At 37.0% G+C, this 19,245-nt stretch overlaps 1 protein-coding gene across 1 annotated transcript in view; it reads right to left on the minus strand.

The window, feature by feature from the left end:
- Idh3a (isocitrate dehydrogenase [NAD] subunit alpha, mitochondrial) overlaps positions 1 to 19,245 on the minus strand; it is a 48,208-nt gene that overhangs the window by 20,693 nt on the left and 8,270 nt on the right. Inside the window, exon 2 of the mRNA XM_075355134.1 lies at positions 5,855 to 5,980. Coding sequence (XP_075211249.1) covers positions 5,855 to 5,980 — 126 coding nt within the window. The remainder of the gene's footprint in view (positions 1 to 5,854; positions 5,981 to 19,245) is intronic.

Below are 19,245 nucleotides of genomic sequence, written 5' to 3' on the forward strand. Positions count from 1 at the left end.
GGTAAAGGCTTTATAGAAGAACCTGAAATGATTATTGAAAACCAGATCACAGGTGTACTAACAACAATTCTGTTCTGTATAATGGCAAGCCAAAGAGCTTGAAATTTAAATAAAACTGTACCTTATGAATAAACTGCTTATAATTTCACTAACTAACAGAACATGTATTTTTTACAGTAGCTGTCATTCCATACACTGTATTCAAAACTGTCAGCATAAAATACATTACCTGAACTGTCATGACACTGATCATAACAAGCCTTTGTTACCACTGTTAAATACTGCTTTTGTTATATGAATAATATTATAAATACTTGTACATTATTTGACAAATGTATTTAATTGTAATATTTTGATAGCTATACCAGTTAAGAATAAATGCTGATGTTCTCTTTAGAATTAATTAATATTCTAGTTGGATTATTTAACTTGTGTGTTTCAGGTAAACCCCTCTGTTTGTAATATTCACAAATTATTTGGTAATTTATTTTATAAATATGATAATTTATTTTTATCGATTGTGGTTTTCTTTTCATTAAAATTTCTGATATTTTTATTGACTTGTTTTCATTAATGAAACTGAATGCTTTATTATGGTGCTCCTAGTTTAAGATATGTCAAACTAGACCAAACTTGAATTTATAAATTGAAAATCATACAAAATATTTCATAAGATTATTTTAAATACAAAATTTTATAAAGTTTTAAATTCACAAATAAATTTAACAAAAAACATGTATTAATAAGAATAACATAATGTATAGCTGTTGAAAAAAGATGCAGAATTTTATAGAATATAAGAAATAAAATGTGATTATTCTAAGATTATTTATTTTTTTGTTTTCATTTATTTACTTTTTGATTGGTTTGATACAGATCTCCATGATTCCCTGTCTAGTGCCAGTCGTTTCATGTAGAACATAGGGGGTATACTGAAATATAACCCCTACGTTCTACATCCCTAACAATTTGTTTTACATATTCCAAACATTGCCTGCCTGCATAATTTTTCCCATCTATCTGTCCCTCCAATACCAAAGCGACTATTCCAGGATGCAAAAGCTTCTAATCTTTTCTTCTCAAGAAAAGATAATATTTTCTTCTCCGATTGTCCGAGTTTCACATAAAGCTACGCTCCAAACATATACTTTCAAAAATGCTTTCCTGACGTTTAAATTAATTTTTAATGTAAGCAAATATTACTGACTGAAAGCTTGTTTTGCATGTGCTACTCAGTATTTTGTATTGCTCCTGCTTCATCCACCTTCAGTAATTCTACTTCCCAAATAACAAAATTCTTCTACCTCCATAATCTTTTTTCTTCCTATTTTTACATTCAGTGGTCCATCTACATTATTTCTATATTTCATTACTTTTGTTTTGTTCTTGTTTATTTTCATACGGTAGTTCTTGCGTAGGACTTCATCCATGCCATTCACAGTTTCTTCTAAATTTTTCTACTCTCAGCTAGAATTACTATAAGATCAGCAAATCATAGCATCTTTATCTTTTCACCTTGCAGTTTTACTCCTGATATAAATTGTTCTTTAACATCAGTAACTGCTACTCCTATGTAAAGATTAAAAAGTAACAGGGATTTCCTTTCCTTTTCCTTGTCGGATTTCCTTTTTTATTATAACTTCTTTCTTATGTTCTTTGATTATTACTGTTGCAGTTTGGTTCTTGCGAATGTTAGCAATTGTTCTTCTACTGCTATACTTAAACCCTAACTTTTTTTAAAATGCTGAACATTTTATTCCAGTCTACATTACCAAATGCCTTTTCTAAGTCTATAAATGCCATGTATGTTGGTATGTTTTTCTTTAATTTTCCTTCTACTATTAATCTGAGAGCTAAAACTGCTTCCCTTGTCCCTATACTTTCCTGAAACCAAACTGGTCTTCTCCTAACACTTCTTCCACTCTCCTCTCAATTCTTCTGTACAGAATTCTAATTAAGATTTTTGTTGCAGTAGTTAGCTAATTGTTCTGTAATCTTCACATCTATCTGCTCCTGCTTTCTTTGGTATCATGACAATAACACTCTTTTTGAAGTCTGATGGAACTTACCCTTTTTTGTAAATATTACACACCAGTTTGTATAATCTATTTATTGCTTCCTCATCTGCACTGTGCAGTAATTCTGCAGGTATCTTGTCTATCCCAGGAGCCTTTCTGCCATTCAAATCTTTTAACATTCTATTAAATTCAGATCTCAGTTTGTAACTCCCTTTTCACCCTCTTTGACCTCCTCTTTTCTTCCTCTATAACATCATTTTCTAATTAATTTCCACCATATAACTCTTCAATATATTCCACCTACCTATCAACCTTTTCTTTCATATTATAAATCAGTTTACCATCTTTAAACACATTAGACTTTAAAACTTATGCACCACAAAATTCTCCATAACTTTCCTGTATGCTCTGTCTATTTTAAAAATGATCATTATTTTTGCGCTTCTTAACACTTTTCTTTAATACACTCTTCTTTCACTAATTTTCACTTCCTGTTCATAGTATTTCTTAATTGTTGATAGGTTCTTTTACCTTCTTCACCATAAGCATTCTTATACTTTCTACACTCATTCATCAGCTGAAATATATCCTCTGATATCCAAGGTGTTCTACAGGTTCTCTATGTTCCGCTTAAGTTCTCTTCTGCTGATTTAAAAATTTCCTTTTCAACATTCTCCCATTCTTCTTCTATATTTTCTACCTTATCTTTTTTACTCAGACCTCTTATAATGTCCTCCCCAAAAATCTTCTTCACCTCCTTTTCATCATAAACTAACTTCTATAAATTCCACCGATTAATCCGGCACCTTTTCTTCAGGTTTTAAACCCAAACCTACATTTCATTATCACTAAATTATGGTTACTATCAATATCTGCCCCTGGATATGCTTTGCAGTCAACATGTTGATTTCTAAACCTTTGCTTAACCATCATACAATCTATCTGATACTTTGAAATATCGCCTGTCTTTTTCCACTTATATATTCTTTTATTATGATTTTTAAACTGGATGTTGGCAACTACTAAATTATACTTGATACAAAACTCAATAAGTCAGTCACCTCTTTCATTCCAGCTTGTATTCACCCACAATATTTCCTTCCTTGCCTTTTCCAATGGTTGTAATTCCAATCTCCTACTATTATTAAATTTTCATCCCCTTTTACTTCATCAATTTCTTCATATACACACACTACCTCATTATCATCATCATGGGACTTGTAGGCATGTAGACGTTAAAAATCATTGTCGGCTTATGTTTTGATTTTATCCTTACTACAATCATTCTATCGCTACACTTTTTGAAATATTCAACTCTCTTTCCTATTTTCTTATTCATTATGAAACCTACATCTGCCTGCCCTTTATTTGATGCAGAGTTAATTGTTCTAAAATCACCTGACCAAACAAAAGTCGTTTTCCTCTTTCCACCAAACCTCGCTAATTCCTACTACATCTGTATTTAACCTATCCATTTCTCTCTTTAAATTTTCTAATCTACTTATTTTTTTTAGACTTCTAACATTCCATGCTCCAATTCGTAAAATATTATTTTTCTATTTTCTGGTGACCCCTTCCTTATCAGTTCCCACCTACAGATCCAAATGGGGACTAGTTTACCTGTGGAGTATTTTACCAAGGAAGGCGTCTCCATCTTTTTTTACTTGAAAATGCGGAGAGCTACATTTTCTTGGAAAAAAAAACTGTAGTTTTCCATTGCTTTCAGCTGCGCAGTACTCAGAAGATTGAGTGATGTTGATATGGCCGTTCAAGTCCTCCTGACTTATGCTCTTAACAGATACCTCCACGACATGGTTGCACCTTCAGTCCATCTACTCTGTATCACTGAGCACTCAAGCCACCTCACCATTGGCAAGGTCTCATGATTCATAGAGAGAGAATGATTTATTAAATAATCATGTAGTATATGAACAATACCTATGGTTAGTCAAGGTTTCAACAATATAATTATAATCAATACCACACCAGAAAAAATTTTAATTAAACATTAGAGATTACAAGTGTTACAAGAAAACAAAAAATATATAATTTTAATAATATTAGATACAGCCCATTTAAATCCAATTACAACAAAGTTACAAGAAAAAAATGATAATATGTATGATAAATTAATATATCTATGTAAAATTTATTAATATGTACATTAATACTGTTATATAAATATGTATTTAATACCTATGTAAATGTACTGTTGCATGGATCAATAATAATTAAAATTTGCAACAGTTTACATATAGCAAGAATAATGGGTAATTAACATTATTATTATATTCATAAATGAGTTAAAGAAATTGAACTCAATATAAAATTAACATTTTAATAATAATCCATTTCACTTAAATGTCTGTTATATTTCTTGCCACTAAAAACTATATATTACTGTCAAAGGTCAATATGACTTTAATATTTTCACAGACAGCTACTTATTTAAAAAACAAAAAAATAATAGATAACCTATTATATTTCTAAAAGCAAAAAATTTTACGAACAATAACTGATTATTGCACAAAGACTATGACGTGTTTAATAATAAGCTGCAGTTTATGCAATCCATTATTCCCTCTCTTATGTAAACAATATTTTTGAAACTATGAAAATGGTTAAAATACCTTTTTGATTAACTTGATAAATATTATTCCAATTTTATAGGCAACTGCATTTTTGAATTTCTGTAATAATACTGTTTATTCTTATATAATCATTTCAATACAATAACTAGAAGCAGACACACACACACACACACACATATATATATAAAATATTTTAAGAGGTTTACTATTGCATAAACAATCGCCAAAATGACCTGAACCAAGGTTAAAGATAAAGTACACATTAAATAACTTACGTTACTAATATGTTTCACATATTAATTTTTTATAAGTTACTGAGCTTGGAAATCACACTGAAGAAAGAGCTTCAGTATTAGAATAAATAATTTTTTTCATTTATTTTTAATGAATTTGAATAAAACAAATGAATATAACAGTATATAAAGAAAAATCTGATGTGGACATGACTTCCTTGTATGCCTATTAAATAACACACATTCTTTTACAACGAAAAGTACAAAAAATGTTATTACATTAATAACTTCTGATTTTTTTTTTTATTGTTGTTACTGAATCATTATTTATTGTAAAAATATTTGTACAATCTGAAGTTAATCATTATTAATAAATTAAATCAATATATCTAAACTAAAAAAAAAAAGAAGATGAAGTCAGATTCGAACCGATGTCCCTTTTTCTTGTAAGAGCCAAATATTTCATTAGGACAAATTTTATTTGGCTATAACTCTGGAACCAATGAAAATAAGTATCACTTATGATGTATAGTTGAAAAGCTCTCAACAAGGGCTTATTACTGCAGTTAAGAAAAAATCCAAAATCCAAATCGTTTGGATTTTGGGCTTTTTTTTTGACACTTTTGGTTCAGTGTATTGCAATCAAGAGGGGAGGTGCAAAACTAGATGTTACAACAGTCCTAAATCCAAAATTTCAACATCCTACAGCTAATCGTTTTTGAGTTAAGCGAGATACATATGCATATGTACGTACGTACATATGCATATACGTCACACCAAAATTAGTCAAAATGGATATTTCCACTGAAATCTGAATTTTTTGTGATCACAATACTTCCTTTACTTCGTACAAGCAAATAATAAGCCCAACCTATTAAAACATTTAATTTAAAATAATACTTAATATTAAATTAAATCTAAAATGGAATGTTACTGTTGAATGACAAAATTTATGGATATGAATTTTATGTCTTAATATAAAACAAATGAGCTAAATGAACTTCAATAATACCTTGGCAGCTTCAAATATATCTTTAACAGCCGCCGATATTTCAGGACCAATACCATCTCCAGGAATAAGAGTTACTTTACGTAGCCCGCTGCTGTAGTGTCGAGATAAAGGCAAACTGCATGAAACCTACAAAAAAGAATAAATTTCACTATGTTGCAACAAGATTGAACTATATGCAAAACGAATCCAGTAAACACAGGAAATAAAAAGTAAAAATTTGCACAAGTTCATTTTTTACTTATTCAATGCAAAATCAAGCCTACAACAAAGAAGTTTCAGAGGTGATGACAGGGAGGGGGAATTAAATTTCTTTTAATATCTTCAAGAAAAACCTTTTTTTAAGAAATATCAAGAACTTTTAAATTCATTAATTTTTTTTTAATATTAAGTTTCCATTCCATAACTGTATAAGAAAATGTGGCTATGTAACAGTAAACATTTTTCAAAACGTTCATGCTCGTAAAAAGAATTATGTTGTAAATTACACTTTATAAAACTATTTCACTAAGATGAAACCCATCTTCTAATAAAAATTTTACTTTTTTAAGAAAATAATAAAAGAAGTTAAATTATTATTGTACATTAACAGTGATGAATTTTCTTTAAAATGCCATTTCATGAACATCACAAATAAGATCTTCAAATTGACATTTGAATAACACTGAAAATTATAATAGAAAAATTTTATAGCTATACAAAAAATATTTTAAAATGATACAAAAAAAATAATAAATTACATCCATTAACGCCTATTTGTCCCTGGTGAAAAAGGGCAGACTTATCTCTTACAACAGTGGGGTCAAGGGCATTATTACATATGATGTTCCCTTCCCTGTACCGTTACTACTTTACTTCAAACATAATCATTCAGTTTTTCAGAATGTCAATATTATTTCTATTCACATCATTATGAGTAAATTTGCAAATAATTATAACATTTTACAAGTAGGCATACTCAATACTCAATAGTAGGCATACTCAAATTTAAAAGTTGTGCATGTTGGTCACACACATACACACAGAATTAAATATAGTTTTATTATCCAGGCCTTAACCTCAATAAAAATATTAATTGGACCATTCTATTACCTTCACAAAGCAGTTTTGGTTTAAATGAAAAAAGAACTTCCTTTGAAAAAAAAAATTATTTTTAGATTTTTGTGGCTTTAATTATTCGATTTAATTATTTAATTATTTAATTATTCGATTTTAATTATCTCGAGACAAGTTTGTCTCGAGAGTGTTTTAACAGTTGTTAAAACACCATCCATAACTCAAACTACTACTGTTTGCTTTTTCTTTTAAATACACTACAGCCTTCTAGTCTTCTTTTAGGTATATTTTTTATACATTGCAATTCATTCCTTGCTAATTAAAAACTGATTTAAAATGTTTCTTCTTCCTTTTCCGATTATTAAGTAAAATTTAAATCTAAAAAATAATATGGTAGAATAGGCAAATTACGTTAAAAATGTAATTATCTAAAATGTTTCAATGCTATAGTTAACAAATATGAAGTAATGTAAATATTGTATCCTCTCTCTCACAGAATTGGGTGGAACCAACCAATAATAGAACTGCATCTCATTTACAATCCTATAGAACCAATTGATTATATGTTCTGTATTTGTGATATAACCCAATTTAGACCGTGAAATTAAGTGCATATTGTAAGAGACAATATAAAATGATAGGATTATACTAGTTTCATATCTAATAAAATTATGTGTAATAATACTGTATACATGAATGACTTAATACCTCAATTTTGCTTTTCCCATAATCAATAGGATAAATGAAATGAAATTTTATGGTGCGTAAAAATTATGTACAGTATATTACATATAAACTCTACTAAACCAACACAAACAACATTATGCACAAACACATTTTATATTATATAATATTGTAAAACTAAATACAGTAGTGCATATGTACAGTAAAAAATTACTGTTTGTTCAAAACCCTGTTTTTGAAAAAGCTATGAGAAAAAATCTGTGATTTTCTTTTGCTTCATATTACTCTTGCATTTGTGCGCCATCTTTGCAGATTCAGAACATCAATTGGAGTTGAAGTCAGCTGCTGTTCAACATATTGCAGGGCATATTGAAAGTAAAGATGCAGCACATCTTTACCTTCTACGTGAGAAATCTTTTGTTCATCACAGTCAGATTTATTCTCACTTTTGTTGTTCAATATTAATCACTGTGACAATAGTAATTTCATCATTGATCATTTCTTCTTCCAGATTACATCTTCATTTAACCACTAAATTACACCTTGTTCAACAGCAGCTTGTAGCCTCATTATTTGTTGCACTAATGACAAGAGTTTATCTTCCTCAGTGTTGGGGATAACTTCATCTGCGACTACTGGAGGCCAAATTTTTCCCCAAGATCTATTCTATGTTGTTTCAGATATTTCATTCCCTATGCCCCAGCTACAATGTAAATAACATCCTTGATGTTAATTTGTTTTACAGCTTTTATTATATTAAGATTACTGTCATCACACAATTACAAAATTGAAGTCAGAAACATAGATGTATAGGATGCGACTAATTTCTTAGGATATATATATATAATAATGTCAGTAATGACTAATTTCCTTTACCTAAATGCTGGAATTTGTAAACTACATATAATAATTAATTATGCAGTGATATTATTGCAGATTGAGCTTGTTGCAAACCACAATATGTTTGAAGGGGAAGTGATTGGCATACGAGAAGGAAGAACAAAGGAGAAGAAGTACTATACTACGTACAAACATTGATCTGAACTGCTACTTACTAAATAATATCATTACTTTTAATTCCTGATAACTTATCACCACTTAAATCGCTATCATCATTTACATTAATAACAACATTTTCAATGGATCAGTTAAAGGTTCCAAACACAAATAAGATGTTTGGAACTGGCATTCTATTATATGCTCACTAAATTTACATGACTGCTCTATCGTGACACCACGATACTTAACCTAGCTCACCGCCCGAACATTATGATTCCCAACTGTCAGCACAATTGGATCCACCCTTCTCCTCACAGTTAGAGTAATACAATGACATTTTGTGGGTGAAAGCTGCAACCCATGGTCTTTCATCCAATCATCAACCAAGGTCCTGAACCTCCTGCACTGTCTTCCCGCTGACCATCAGCACAAAGTTGTCCTAGGTGCCTAGGGCGTGTCCTAGGTCCTAGGTTGTGTCATAGGTGATAACTTCTGAATGCGGTGGCAACCGGATCCTAAGAACATCATCAAAAACAATGCTCCATAAGAAGTGGCCCAACACAGACCCCTGTGGGACCCCCCCCCCAAATACCTGAAAGCAAAGACGCCCCTACGTCTCCGCCATCATCCATCCATCACTTAATTATGAACTAGCCATCTTCAACAAGAAAACGACCCAAAAGGATTTTTTACATCGAGCAATATCCACATCGGTATACCACGTGTCCTCCTATACCAAGTGCCCCGTTGAATTTCCGAAGCCCAAGTGACCACCTGCGTGACTGCTTGTATGCCCGATCTGCCCTTTACAAATCCAAATTGATTTTCGTGTATGCCCTCACCGTGATTCAGTTCTTTATGCGGACCGATAGCATTCTCTTCATAGCCTTAGACATATTTTAGAGTAGGCACAATGGGCGGTACCATTCCACCGGGTTCTCGCCTCTCTACCCTTGGGAAGGAAGACTAGTTTAGCCTCCTTCCAGCAGGTTGGAAATAATCCATTGTCCAATTCTTTATTCACCATATCCATCAGGGTCCATGGTAATAGACCAGCCAATCTCTTGAGCACCTAGCTGAGATTCCATCCAGTCCTGGACTCGTTTGGTTCCATAATCTATTGACAGACGGAATGACCTCATGAACTGTGAACCTCCTCCTCTCAAAAAACACAGGTCCAGCCACTACCTGTTCAGCACGAGGGAAGAGCTTTTTAACCCCTCTCCTCGTCTAGTCCTTGCCAAGCAGCGGCAGATGCCTGCCAAATCCCTTCATGACGATTCGGTAGGCCCTACTCCAGGGATCACCTTCTATGTCCTCACACAATTCCCTCCATCTCATTTTCTTGACTGGTTTAATTTCAAAGTTAAGGACACTCCTGCGATCCTTGTACTGTCGAGTAGCTTCCTCAAGACCCTCACCACCACTTCAACGCAATTGTTGCATTCGCCTCCTACTTGCCTGCAAATCACAATGCATTTGCGCGATTGTAGAGGTCCATCAGTATACAGCCTTGTATCTTCCACGCCTGATGTTATCTTGGATATCTTTTGCTTAATTACTTCTTGTAGGGTTTCCAGTGACAGGTATAACTCGTTCCTGATTCTATAAGATATGGCCTTGACAATGACATCCACCTGACGATCTGACAAATGCAGTGGCGGCCCACCATCCCTCAGTCTAAACGACATATCCTTCAGCTCAAGAAGCAACACCTGATGGTCACTGGCGGTCTCGTCAGCCAGAAATCTCAAATCACATAATGTCGATCCCAACGATCATCAATAATAGCGAGATCCAAAACGGATGTGTGCCCCTGGCCTCGAATTTAGATGAACCATCATTAACACATCGTAGACCCATCTGATGCACATTTCAGTAAGGACCTCCCCACGCCTATTTGTGTACGAACAGCCAGCTTCAACAGTTTTACAACTGAAGCCCCCAAATATAATTATCCTTTTGGTTGCTCGGGCAACAATCTCTTGCAGACGACTTATGAATTCTATATATTGATGAAGACCAAAATTACGAGTAATATATGCTCCAATAAGTACGACCTGCGACAGCCACTATATCACACTCTCTCGAGCAGTTTCCAACGCAACCTGTCACTTACAGCTCGTATGACAACGTCACTGTACCCGTCAGCACACTATCCGTCTCTTGCGGCTGTGCAAACCTATTCGGCTCAGTAGTAACCAAAACGTCTACATCATACCGTTTAGCAATATTCTCACCTAGATAATAAGATAAATTGCTCCTGTTCGCGTTAGACATCAACTTATCATTCTAAGCTGTTTGGCACGCCAAGCCTCCAGTGGGGAATTGTTCATTTTTACTTCTATTACTTTTCACACATTTGACCTTGAAATGGACTTCTTTGCAACAGGTAAAATAGGATCTGCTCCTATCACATCAGTCATTCTTAGACGCTTTGTGGCCTACAGCCCAACATCTATAGTACCGTTTGACATCCGAAATGAAGGTCTTTTGACACGAGACACATCCTATTCTCACTCTGCCATTATTACTCAAGGTGTCAGCTACCTTGACGGGCACCAACAGCATGGCCATCTTAGTACGAAGGTCTCAACGAAAGCAGCTGTACCTAAGCGACCTCCAAACCAGCCACATCTATCATAGCCTTCTTAATTTCCTTCTCACTGGAGAGCTCATCTGTGCCCTTGATTACTTCTTAGATCGGGCTCTGATCGTGCAACTCACGTTGGTGCCCTCCACCCCGTCCGTTATCTTCTCTGGACCTTGACCCTCATCTTTAACTCTTATGAGTACCTCGCCCGATTGGCCCTTCCTCACTGACAATATCTTCGAGAGATCCCCTCAACACCACTCTTCACCATACGCAGTAAGTCCGTGTAACTTCTGTTCTGCGTAGACCACTACTGTCTTCGACAAGGGGCCACGCGCCCTCTCACTTAATTTGCATCGCTCCGAACTTTGATCTAAATGAACTTCCATCCTTATCACCTTGCGTCTACCGGCATATTCCAAAAGTTTCTTTAAATAGATACTCACTTTATCACCAGATGCTCTGAAGATCGTCTTATTAGATAGCTCAAAATTTCACCCAATGCCATTCTTATGATCCATTACTACCTGCGACTCACTCTGAGAGGTATCTACTACCGATATAAATACCGTAGGAGACTCCGTCTCCACCGTCCCACCAATGAGGACCTTAGTGCGAGGACTGAATGTCAACAGCTGTCCAGCCCGCAGGCTCTTCTTATCCGCCAGACGCCTGACCTCAGGAAGCCTCCCAAAGACATTCATCACAAAGGGTCATTTAATGACGCTAAGTCCACTACCACTGCCGTATCCACTTCTTTGTTCTCAAAGCATGAATCCTTCTTAACTTTAACAAAGCTGAAGGCATCCTTTGGCCATAGTTTCAAAATGAGGTCAGAAACCTCCTCATTCTCAACGCCTTGGGCCAACTTCTGAATAGTCATTTCATACTCTGCCTTAGTGCCAGTTTGAAATGCAAAATCCTGTGTGCCCTGCACAGATTCCTTCTTAGATAATGCTGCCTTAAAACCAGCTATCTGGCTAGTAAGCTGGGACAAGCCAACTGCCAATTATTTTATCTCCCTCTTTGTGTTATCTGTTTAATTGTTTATACACCTGCCATGTCTTGTAATTTGCTTTATAAATAATTCACTTTCGTTTTTCCTCTACTTAGTACTGGGGGGGGGGGGGGCGTCCTCTTCTGTCGTCTTTAGGTTTAATCTCTTCTATCCGATGAAATCGACGTAGTCTCTATTACGGGCGTTGCACTAATCGTCGGAATAACTTCTGCCTCACCACTACCAGATGCAGACGTGGATCTCAGTGGGGAACGGTCCAGCACTCTCCCGGGTCCCCTGTACTCATATTTCTCGAATTATCTGCTTCCAGAAAAGAGATACACACTAGCTGATGTCAAAACTGAGTTATACGCCGAAAAACCAGTTCTTAGGCATCCCATTAACCTATTTAAGGGGGGTGTAGGTAAAATGTATGACCCCGAATCCAGGGTAAAAAAAAAAATCTTTGGGGGGTCAAAAGTTGGGAAAGGTCACGATTCGGTTAAAACCGAGAAGATTTTGGATTTGGTTGAAGGAGTAAGGAAATAACGCGATTGCAAGTTTCCCCTTATAATATACTTCTAGAACTGGGGAGAATTATTCAAGGTCCTTGTTTATTAATATGGACAATGACGTAATTGTCCTGCACAAGCACGTATAAAGACTTTTAGAATAAATCCAATACTTTATAGGTTAAATACAACCAGTAATAATACACAAAAATTGTAATAAAAATATAATCAGCTTACCGAAATTCACAAAATTTCACCATTAAGTATTCACCACCAAATTCCAAACTCACGACAAAAAAAATAAAACCGATAAACCGTCCAAATAACCTTATTCATTAATAACTTTTTAAAGAAGTGCAGGAACCCCGTTTATGGGCGCAAAGCAGTGTCAGGCTCGCTAACAGGTTCCGCAAGATGTTATTAAATGCATATGTGTTCCTGCACGTCCGTTGCTCTTTAATCTTCTTCCTGCGGGCGACCTCCAGATCGACAGGCAATATTCCCACCAACACTTCGACTGCCTCTTGAGAAATCGTGCGATATGCAGCTGTAATAAGGAGGAGCTCCTTCTGTGTATTGATTTTAAGAGCATCCCTGTACACCCCATAGCTAATGGCCCCTAATCGGCGCCGTAAAATAACGTGGAGTATATCATTCCAGACAGCAGCCTCCTCCTCTATTGCCTCGGTCCCTCACAGTTCAGCAGTAATCTAGCAACCAGACGCATGACCTTTTCAGCCTTCGAGCAGGCCTCCAAGACGTGGGTGCCGAAACGCATCCTGGCGTTCACCCATATTCCAAGATATTTTATCGCAGTCCTTGAAATTATCCTTTGGCCCTCAAGCACAATCTTCAATGTTGGTTTGGTTGTTGTAATCACAACAATCTCCGTCTTAATTGGAGCCATAGTTAACAGACATCGGCCATCAAGGTTTTGATTGTTGTGTATAAGCTTTGTATCTGAGCGATCGACTCTTTCAGGGTACTTGACTCAACCACGAGGGTCAAATCGTCTGCGTAACCTACGAGAATAACGCCCAGCGGTAGAGGAGTGCGAAATATGCCATTATATTCTATATTCCAAAGGGCCGGCCCAAGGATCAATCCTTGTGAAACGCCTCTATCAATGCACCGTTCGACCGCTCCGTCCTTCACTTCGCAGATCAATTTGCGCTCACTGAGATAGGAGAGAATTATCTTTCTCAGATATGGGGGGGGGGGACTCTTATTCTCTCCAGCACAGTCCTAATGGCGTCATGGGTCACACACTTAAATGCATTGCGAACGTCAAGCACCACGAGCACACAGATCTTCCTCTCTCCAATGATTCTCCTTGCCATACCAACAACTTCCAATATCGCGTCCAAAATAGATCTTCCTCTGCGAAAACCGAATTGTTTATCCCAAACTCCCCTGCGTCCTCAATAACTCTGGTCAGCGTCTGTAGCAGCATGAGCTGGAGTATCTTTGGCATGGTGTCGATCATCGCCAGTGGTCTATAAGAGGATTGAAGCACCGGGTCCTTCCCCAGCTTGGGAACCAAGACCAGGCGCTATCGTGTCCACCTCCGAGAGAACACCCCCTCATCTAAAACACCTTCAAAAAGGCATCAGGGACTGCCCCCAACAGCCACCGTAACTGCCAAATTTGGCAAAACGTCTGGTCCCGGTGCCTTATTCAGAGGCATCCGTTTAACTGCTATTGTAATCTCTTTGCTGAAAAGTGGAGGGGAATTCACATCGTCCTCAGCTTCCGCAACGACCCCATCACCATGAGGGAACAGTTCCTCAATTATGTTCTGAACCTCTCTGGTGTCCAACGATAAGGGAACTCTAGCTCTTGGTGCCCTTTCAACGACAGTTTTAAATGGATTCCCCCAAGGGTCTGTATCAATTTCTGAGATGAACTGCTTCCAAGATGCTTTTTCAGTCTCTAATAAGCTTATTGAGCTCACTCCTGCACCTCCTATATCGGACCATGTATAACTGTCCTTGTGAGTAGGGACGACTACGCTGTGCGAGCCTCCTAACCCCAAGGTACTCCCTGCATTTCCAAGATGTCTTCTGTCCACAAATATACTGGGGAACAATTCTTCCAACAATACCTGCGAGGGAAAAGAGCAGCACATGCAGTTTCCAAGCAGTCGACCAGACATGCGACCCCGTCCTCTGCTGCAGTAACTTCGCGTACCGCACTGTCTCCGCGAATTCTTTCGGGTCCATACCCGTCATACTCCAGCCACGGGAAACCGGCCTCTCAGCCCCCGGAGAACCTCCATCTGTAACACTCATGGTGATCACTCGCTACGTAGTCTTCACGCACCCGCCAGTCCCGAATCCACGCCGCCAAAGTTGGCGTGGCAAAAGTAAAATCAATAATATACCCAGTGGCCCTCCTCCTGAAAGTTAGTGCGCCTCCAAAGTTGAGGCATTCTAGATCCAGTAATGGAACGGCCTCAGTCAGCAATCTGCCCCTCACGTCGGTCCTGGGTAACCCCCAGGTAACCGAGCAGGCATTAAATCCCCAGCCAATAATGCCGGCCAGCTTCAAGGTCTCTAGTAAGCGAGACGAAGATTTCCCTGTATCGTTCCACAGACATGTTAGGCAAAAGATAACACCTGTAATAATAAATGCCTCCAATCCTCGCCCTGACAAAACCACGCTCTCTCAGAACGTCCCGCATAGGTAGGCCAGATGACCGTACCCCGATCTCAGAGATTACCAACTCCAGCCGCGAGCGAGGAACGTAGGGCTCAGAGATGAGCGCAATATCAACGTCTAGCTCCGAGACATACCTTGTCAGCAGGTCAAGCGTCAGTGCCGCATGGTTCAACTGAACAATTTTCAGTTTCATCTACATATTGTGGTACGCCCGGTCCTCCCCCGGTTCTGCTTGATATTCTCACTATTGGCCCCCTTGGGGAATGAGGCACTGCCATTGCGGTGCCCCTCCGCATTGCACGTAAGACACTTCGGTGTTTTGCTACATTCTACAGCGTTATGTCCGTCGCCCACCGCAATTGTAACATACAACCTTCCCCCTGCAGTTCCTTGTCAGATGTCCTTTTTCTAAACATCGGCAGCATCGCAGAGGGAGATCAACATCTATTCTACAGCTCACAAGCCCTAACTTCACCCTTCTCTTTTGTACAATCAGTGCCGGGAAGCGATATATCGCCACTGCGGCTTCTCCAAAACCCGGTCTAATTGTCACTCTCGTATCAGCCGACAACTCCTGACTGGAGGTCGTATACAGCCCCTGTAAGATCTCACCTGGCTGTATGCCGTTCTTCAAGTGCCATACCCGGAGAAAGGCCGTCCTGGTCTTCGTGAGAACACGACTTTTTATCGTTGAAGAAAGTGTTTTCTGAAGGGCGCCATAGGTTTCCCTTTTCTCCTTCAACTTGAATCTCCATATTGCCGCCAGCCTTCCTTATACAGAGAATTTCTGAATCCGCTGGGACTTTCATCTCCGTCTTAAATGATTTAAGGAGGTCCGCATAGGACGTCGCCGATTTAACTAGTATAGTCTCCGTCCTATGGTTACCCTCAGGAGGAACATCACTACTCCAAGCAGCTGAGAGTTTGCCAACCGGGGCAGTAACATAGAAGCGACAGCAGGTCGCTCTCCCTTCACATTCAAGGAACTTCCGGAACAAGGTAGCAGTGTCCTGCCCGTATATCTCCGCTTGTAGCGGACCTAGACGGCCTCCAATGTTCTCCGATTTTGTAAAAACCTCCACTAATACCTGCGCAAGATCTCCGCCATCATCCGAGTCCACGTAAGCGACACGGAACATGTTGGAGACCGGGGCCTCCACACCTACAACTTCCCCTATTAGTCTCGTCTCCAGAGCAGGCGACACGACATTCCCAGCTGTTATTTCGGATTTACTCAGCAGCCAGGCAACTGTGGGTACCTGGCAATCAGTGTGTCCATCGACCTAGGTTCTGTCAATGCTTGCATATCAACAACTGCAACCTTACTGGGCGTCCCCTCAATTTTTTGCCGGGATTCCAACATGAGTACTTCTGAAGACTTTCTTTGGCTAGCCTCTTTGATGAAGTCGACTATCTGGGACGCCGGTACCCCGTTATCCAGAGGATCCTCAATGAGGCAGCCCGTAGCAACCCGTATCTGCGTCGCCATCTCTGCAGTCAGTTTCTTTTTGCCAATGGTAAAAGTACCAGTATACATCCTCCTCAGATCTTTCACCGCTATGCTACGTTCCATTTCTAGCTCCTTTACACTTTTCTTTACGTTCTTATCAATATTCTTTCTCAGATCTTTCGCCAATCGTTCGAATCTGTTAACAAGAACCTCTAATCCAAGGGGCCTCCCTTCCTCCTCATCCTTAGAGGATAGCCTTACTTTTAGCCTTTTTGTCCCTTTCCTACCATCCGTAGCAGGCCTAGGGGGAAGGCCTTCCGGCTGGTCAGCCTCCATGTCACACTGGTACTAGCCTGACCGGACTCGGGCTCCATCGTACTCTAGGACTCTTTCTCTGGAAATCTCTCCATAGTAGTAGGCCAGACGTACCCGACCTATTGACGCATTCTGTACATACTTAATTATACACAGAAAGGATTTGATAAATTACAAATGTAAATTAGACAACAGCTTAAAGAGTCAAGCTACAGCAACCTATCTTATCAAACCCGATAAGATAAGAAATCAAATTAAAAATAATTAATAACTAAAGTTTGTTATCAGCCATCAGTATAATAGCTACTATCTTGTCTGGCTATGTATAAGTTTACGCTCCCTAATCTTGTTGTATATCCCAGCAGCCCTTTCACTTTCCATGATAATAAAGTGGAATTATAAAAGTATTCTATGTTAAGCGTATTGTAATCTAAAGAAACAAAATCCGTTAACTAAACAAAAAAAAAAACTACGCCGTTTCACAAAAATAATATAATGTACAGATACAATAACAACACACTACGACAGCGAAGAAGCAACTGATCGAATGCATATTCCCCACTGCCAAAGGTGTGTTGTCTATGGAAACGTCCAAGGACAAACTTATTGTACTTTTGCAACAAGTCTTACTTAACTTCGTTTCAGATAAAATATTATGTACGTGTATACAGTTCATAATTATGTTAAAGTTTTTATTTATACCTAGACACAAAAAAATAAAAACTCTGAAAAATAGTTGTTAATGGAAAGAAAGTTATGAGAGAGACCACTGTAAAATAATCAGTTAAGTAGATAATACCAAAATAATCAATTTATTCTCGCTATTTTCTTTGTTTTATTAGTTTTTGTAATTCATCAGACACCGATGTTAAAGGATTCCAGAACTGATTTCCTCCTCTACTTAATTTATCAAAATGTATTTCTAAAAATCTTTTTTTTCATTATGTGACATTTGTCACAATCCTATTGGTGTTTTACAACATACATTCATGCAATAAAAAATTACAGCAAATTGTTCACTTCAGTATAATATTTTGTCTAGTGCAGTTCGTTTAACCTGCTTCTCTTCTTAGCCTTGGCTAAATATTAGTTATAGTACATGGTTACAGAATGATTTTTTTATTCCCCATTACTATATTTTACATGTACTCTTTGTATTTTAATTCATGAATAGTCTACTAGTAAGTGTAAGAATAAATAATAGAAATATTTTTGATGACAAAAAAAAATCTTCTAGCACAGTACAGTCTATAATCTCACCTCATTAAAAATTAGGCTAAGGGATAACAAATTAGTAATGTATCTTTGTTCAGTATTAAAACAATACAAAGTAAACATTTCAGTAACAGAAAAAAAAGAAAGAAGAAATTATTTCTCTTCAACTCTGATTTACTAAGTACGAACATATTAACAATTTAATATTCATTTAACACAATCACTTTTATATATAATACTCGTAAATAATATAAATAGTGGTACATAATTACATCAACACACACTGTACAGAAATATTTAAATTTAGAATTTTATGAGCACGAACAAAAACTTTAAATTATGCAATAATACCAGAACAAAATAATCCTCTAATCTGATACAACTGACTTATGATACATATATACTCATTTAATTATATTCAAGTTTTATTCATACTTTCAATGTCTATGTCACGACTGTTTGTTTCACTTTTACTTCCTTTACTGCAGGAAAGCTAGAGAATTCTCTCAAATTTATTAATTGTTTGTGATATTAGCTCCTACTACAATTCTTTCCTTTTGATAGGTTTTCTTGATCAATTTTTGATTAGGAATGGCTGCTTTACAGTGGTCTTTTGCAGTTACTTCAAATGGGAAAAACTTCCACTGATTGTACACTTTCTTCATGTAACCGTAAAGTACTGGGATTGTACTTGTCTGAACAACTGCTTCACTGAAGGGTGGGAGACCACTGTATTTTTCACTTGTAAAAACCAAGGACTGCTAGCAGCTTTAATGGAATATCCTCTTTTCTTAACAAGCATTTTTCCATCTTATTTTTATTTAAAATTATGAATAAACTGCATTTTTAAAAAAGATAGTTAATTGCAAAAATGTTTTATCTTTACCAAGAGCTGAAAAAACAGATTTAAAA

This window comes from Lycorma delicatula, chromosome 1, assembly GCF_047948215.1.
Source record: "Lycorma delicatula isolate Av1 chromosome 1, ASM4794821v1, whole genome shotgun sequence".
In the NCBI taxonomy this organism is placed as follows: domain Eukaryota; kingdom Metazoa; phylum Arthropoda; class Insecta; order Hemiptera; family Fulgoridae; genus Lycorma; species Lycorma delicatula.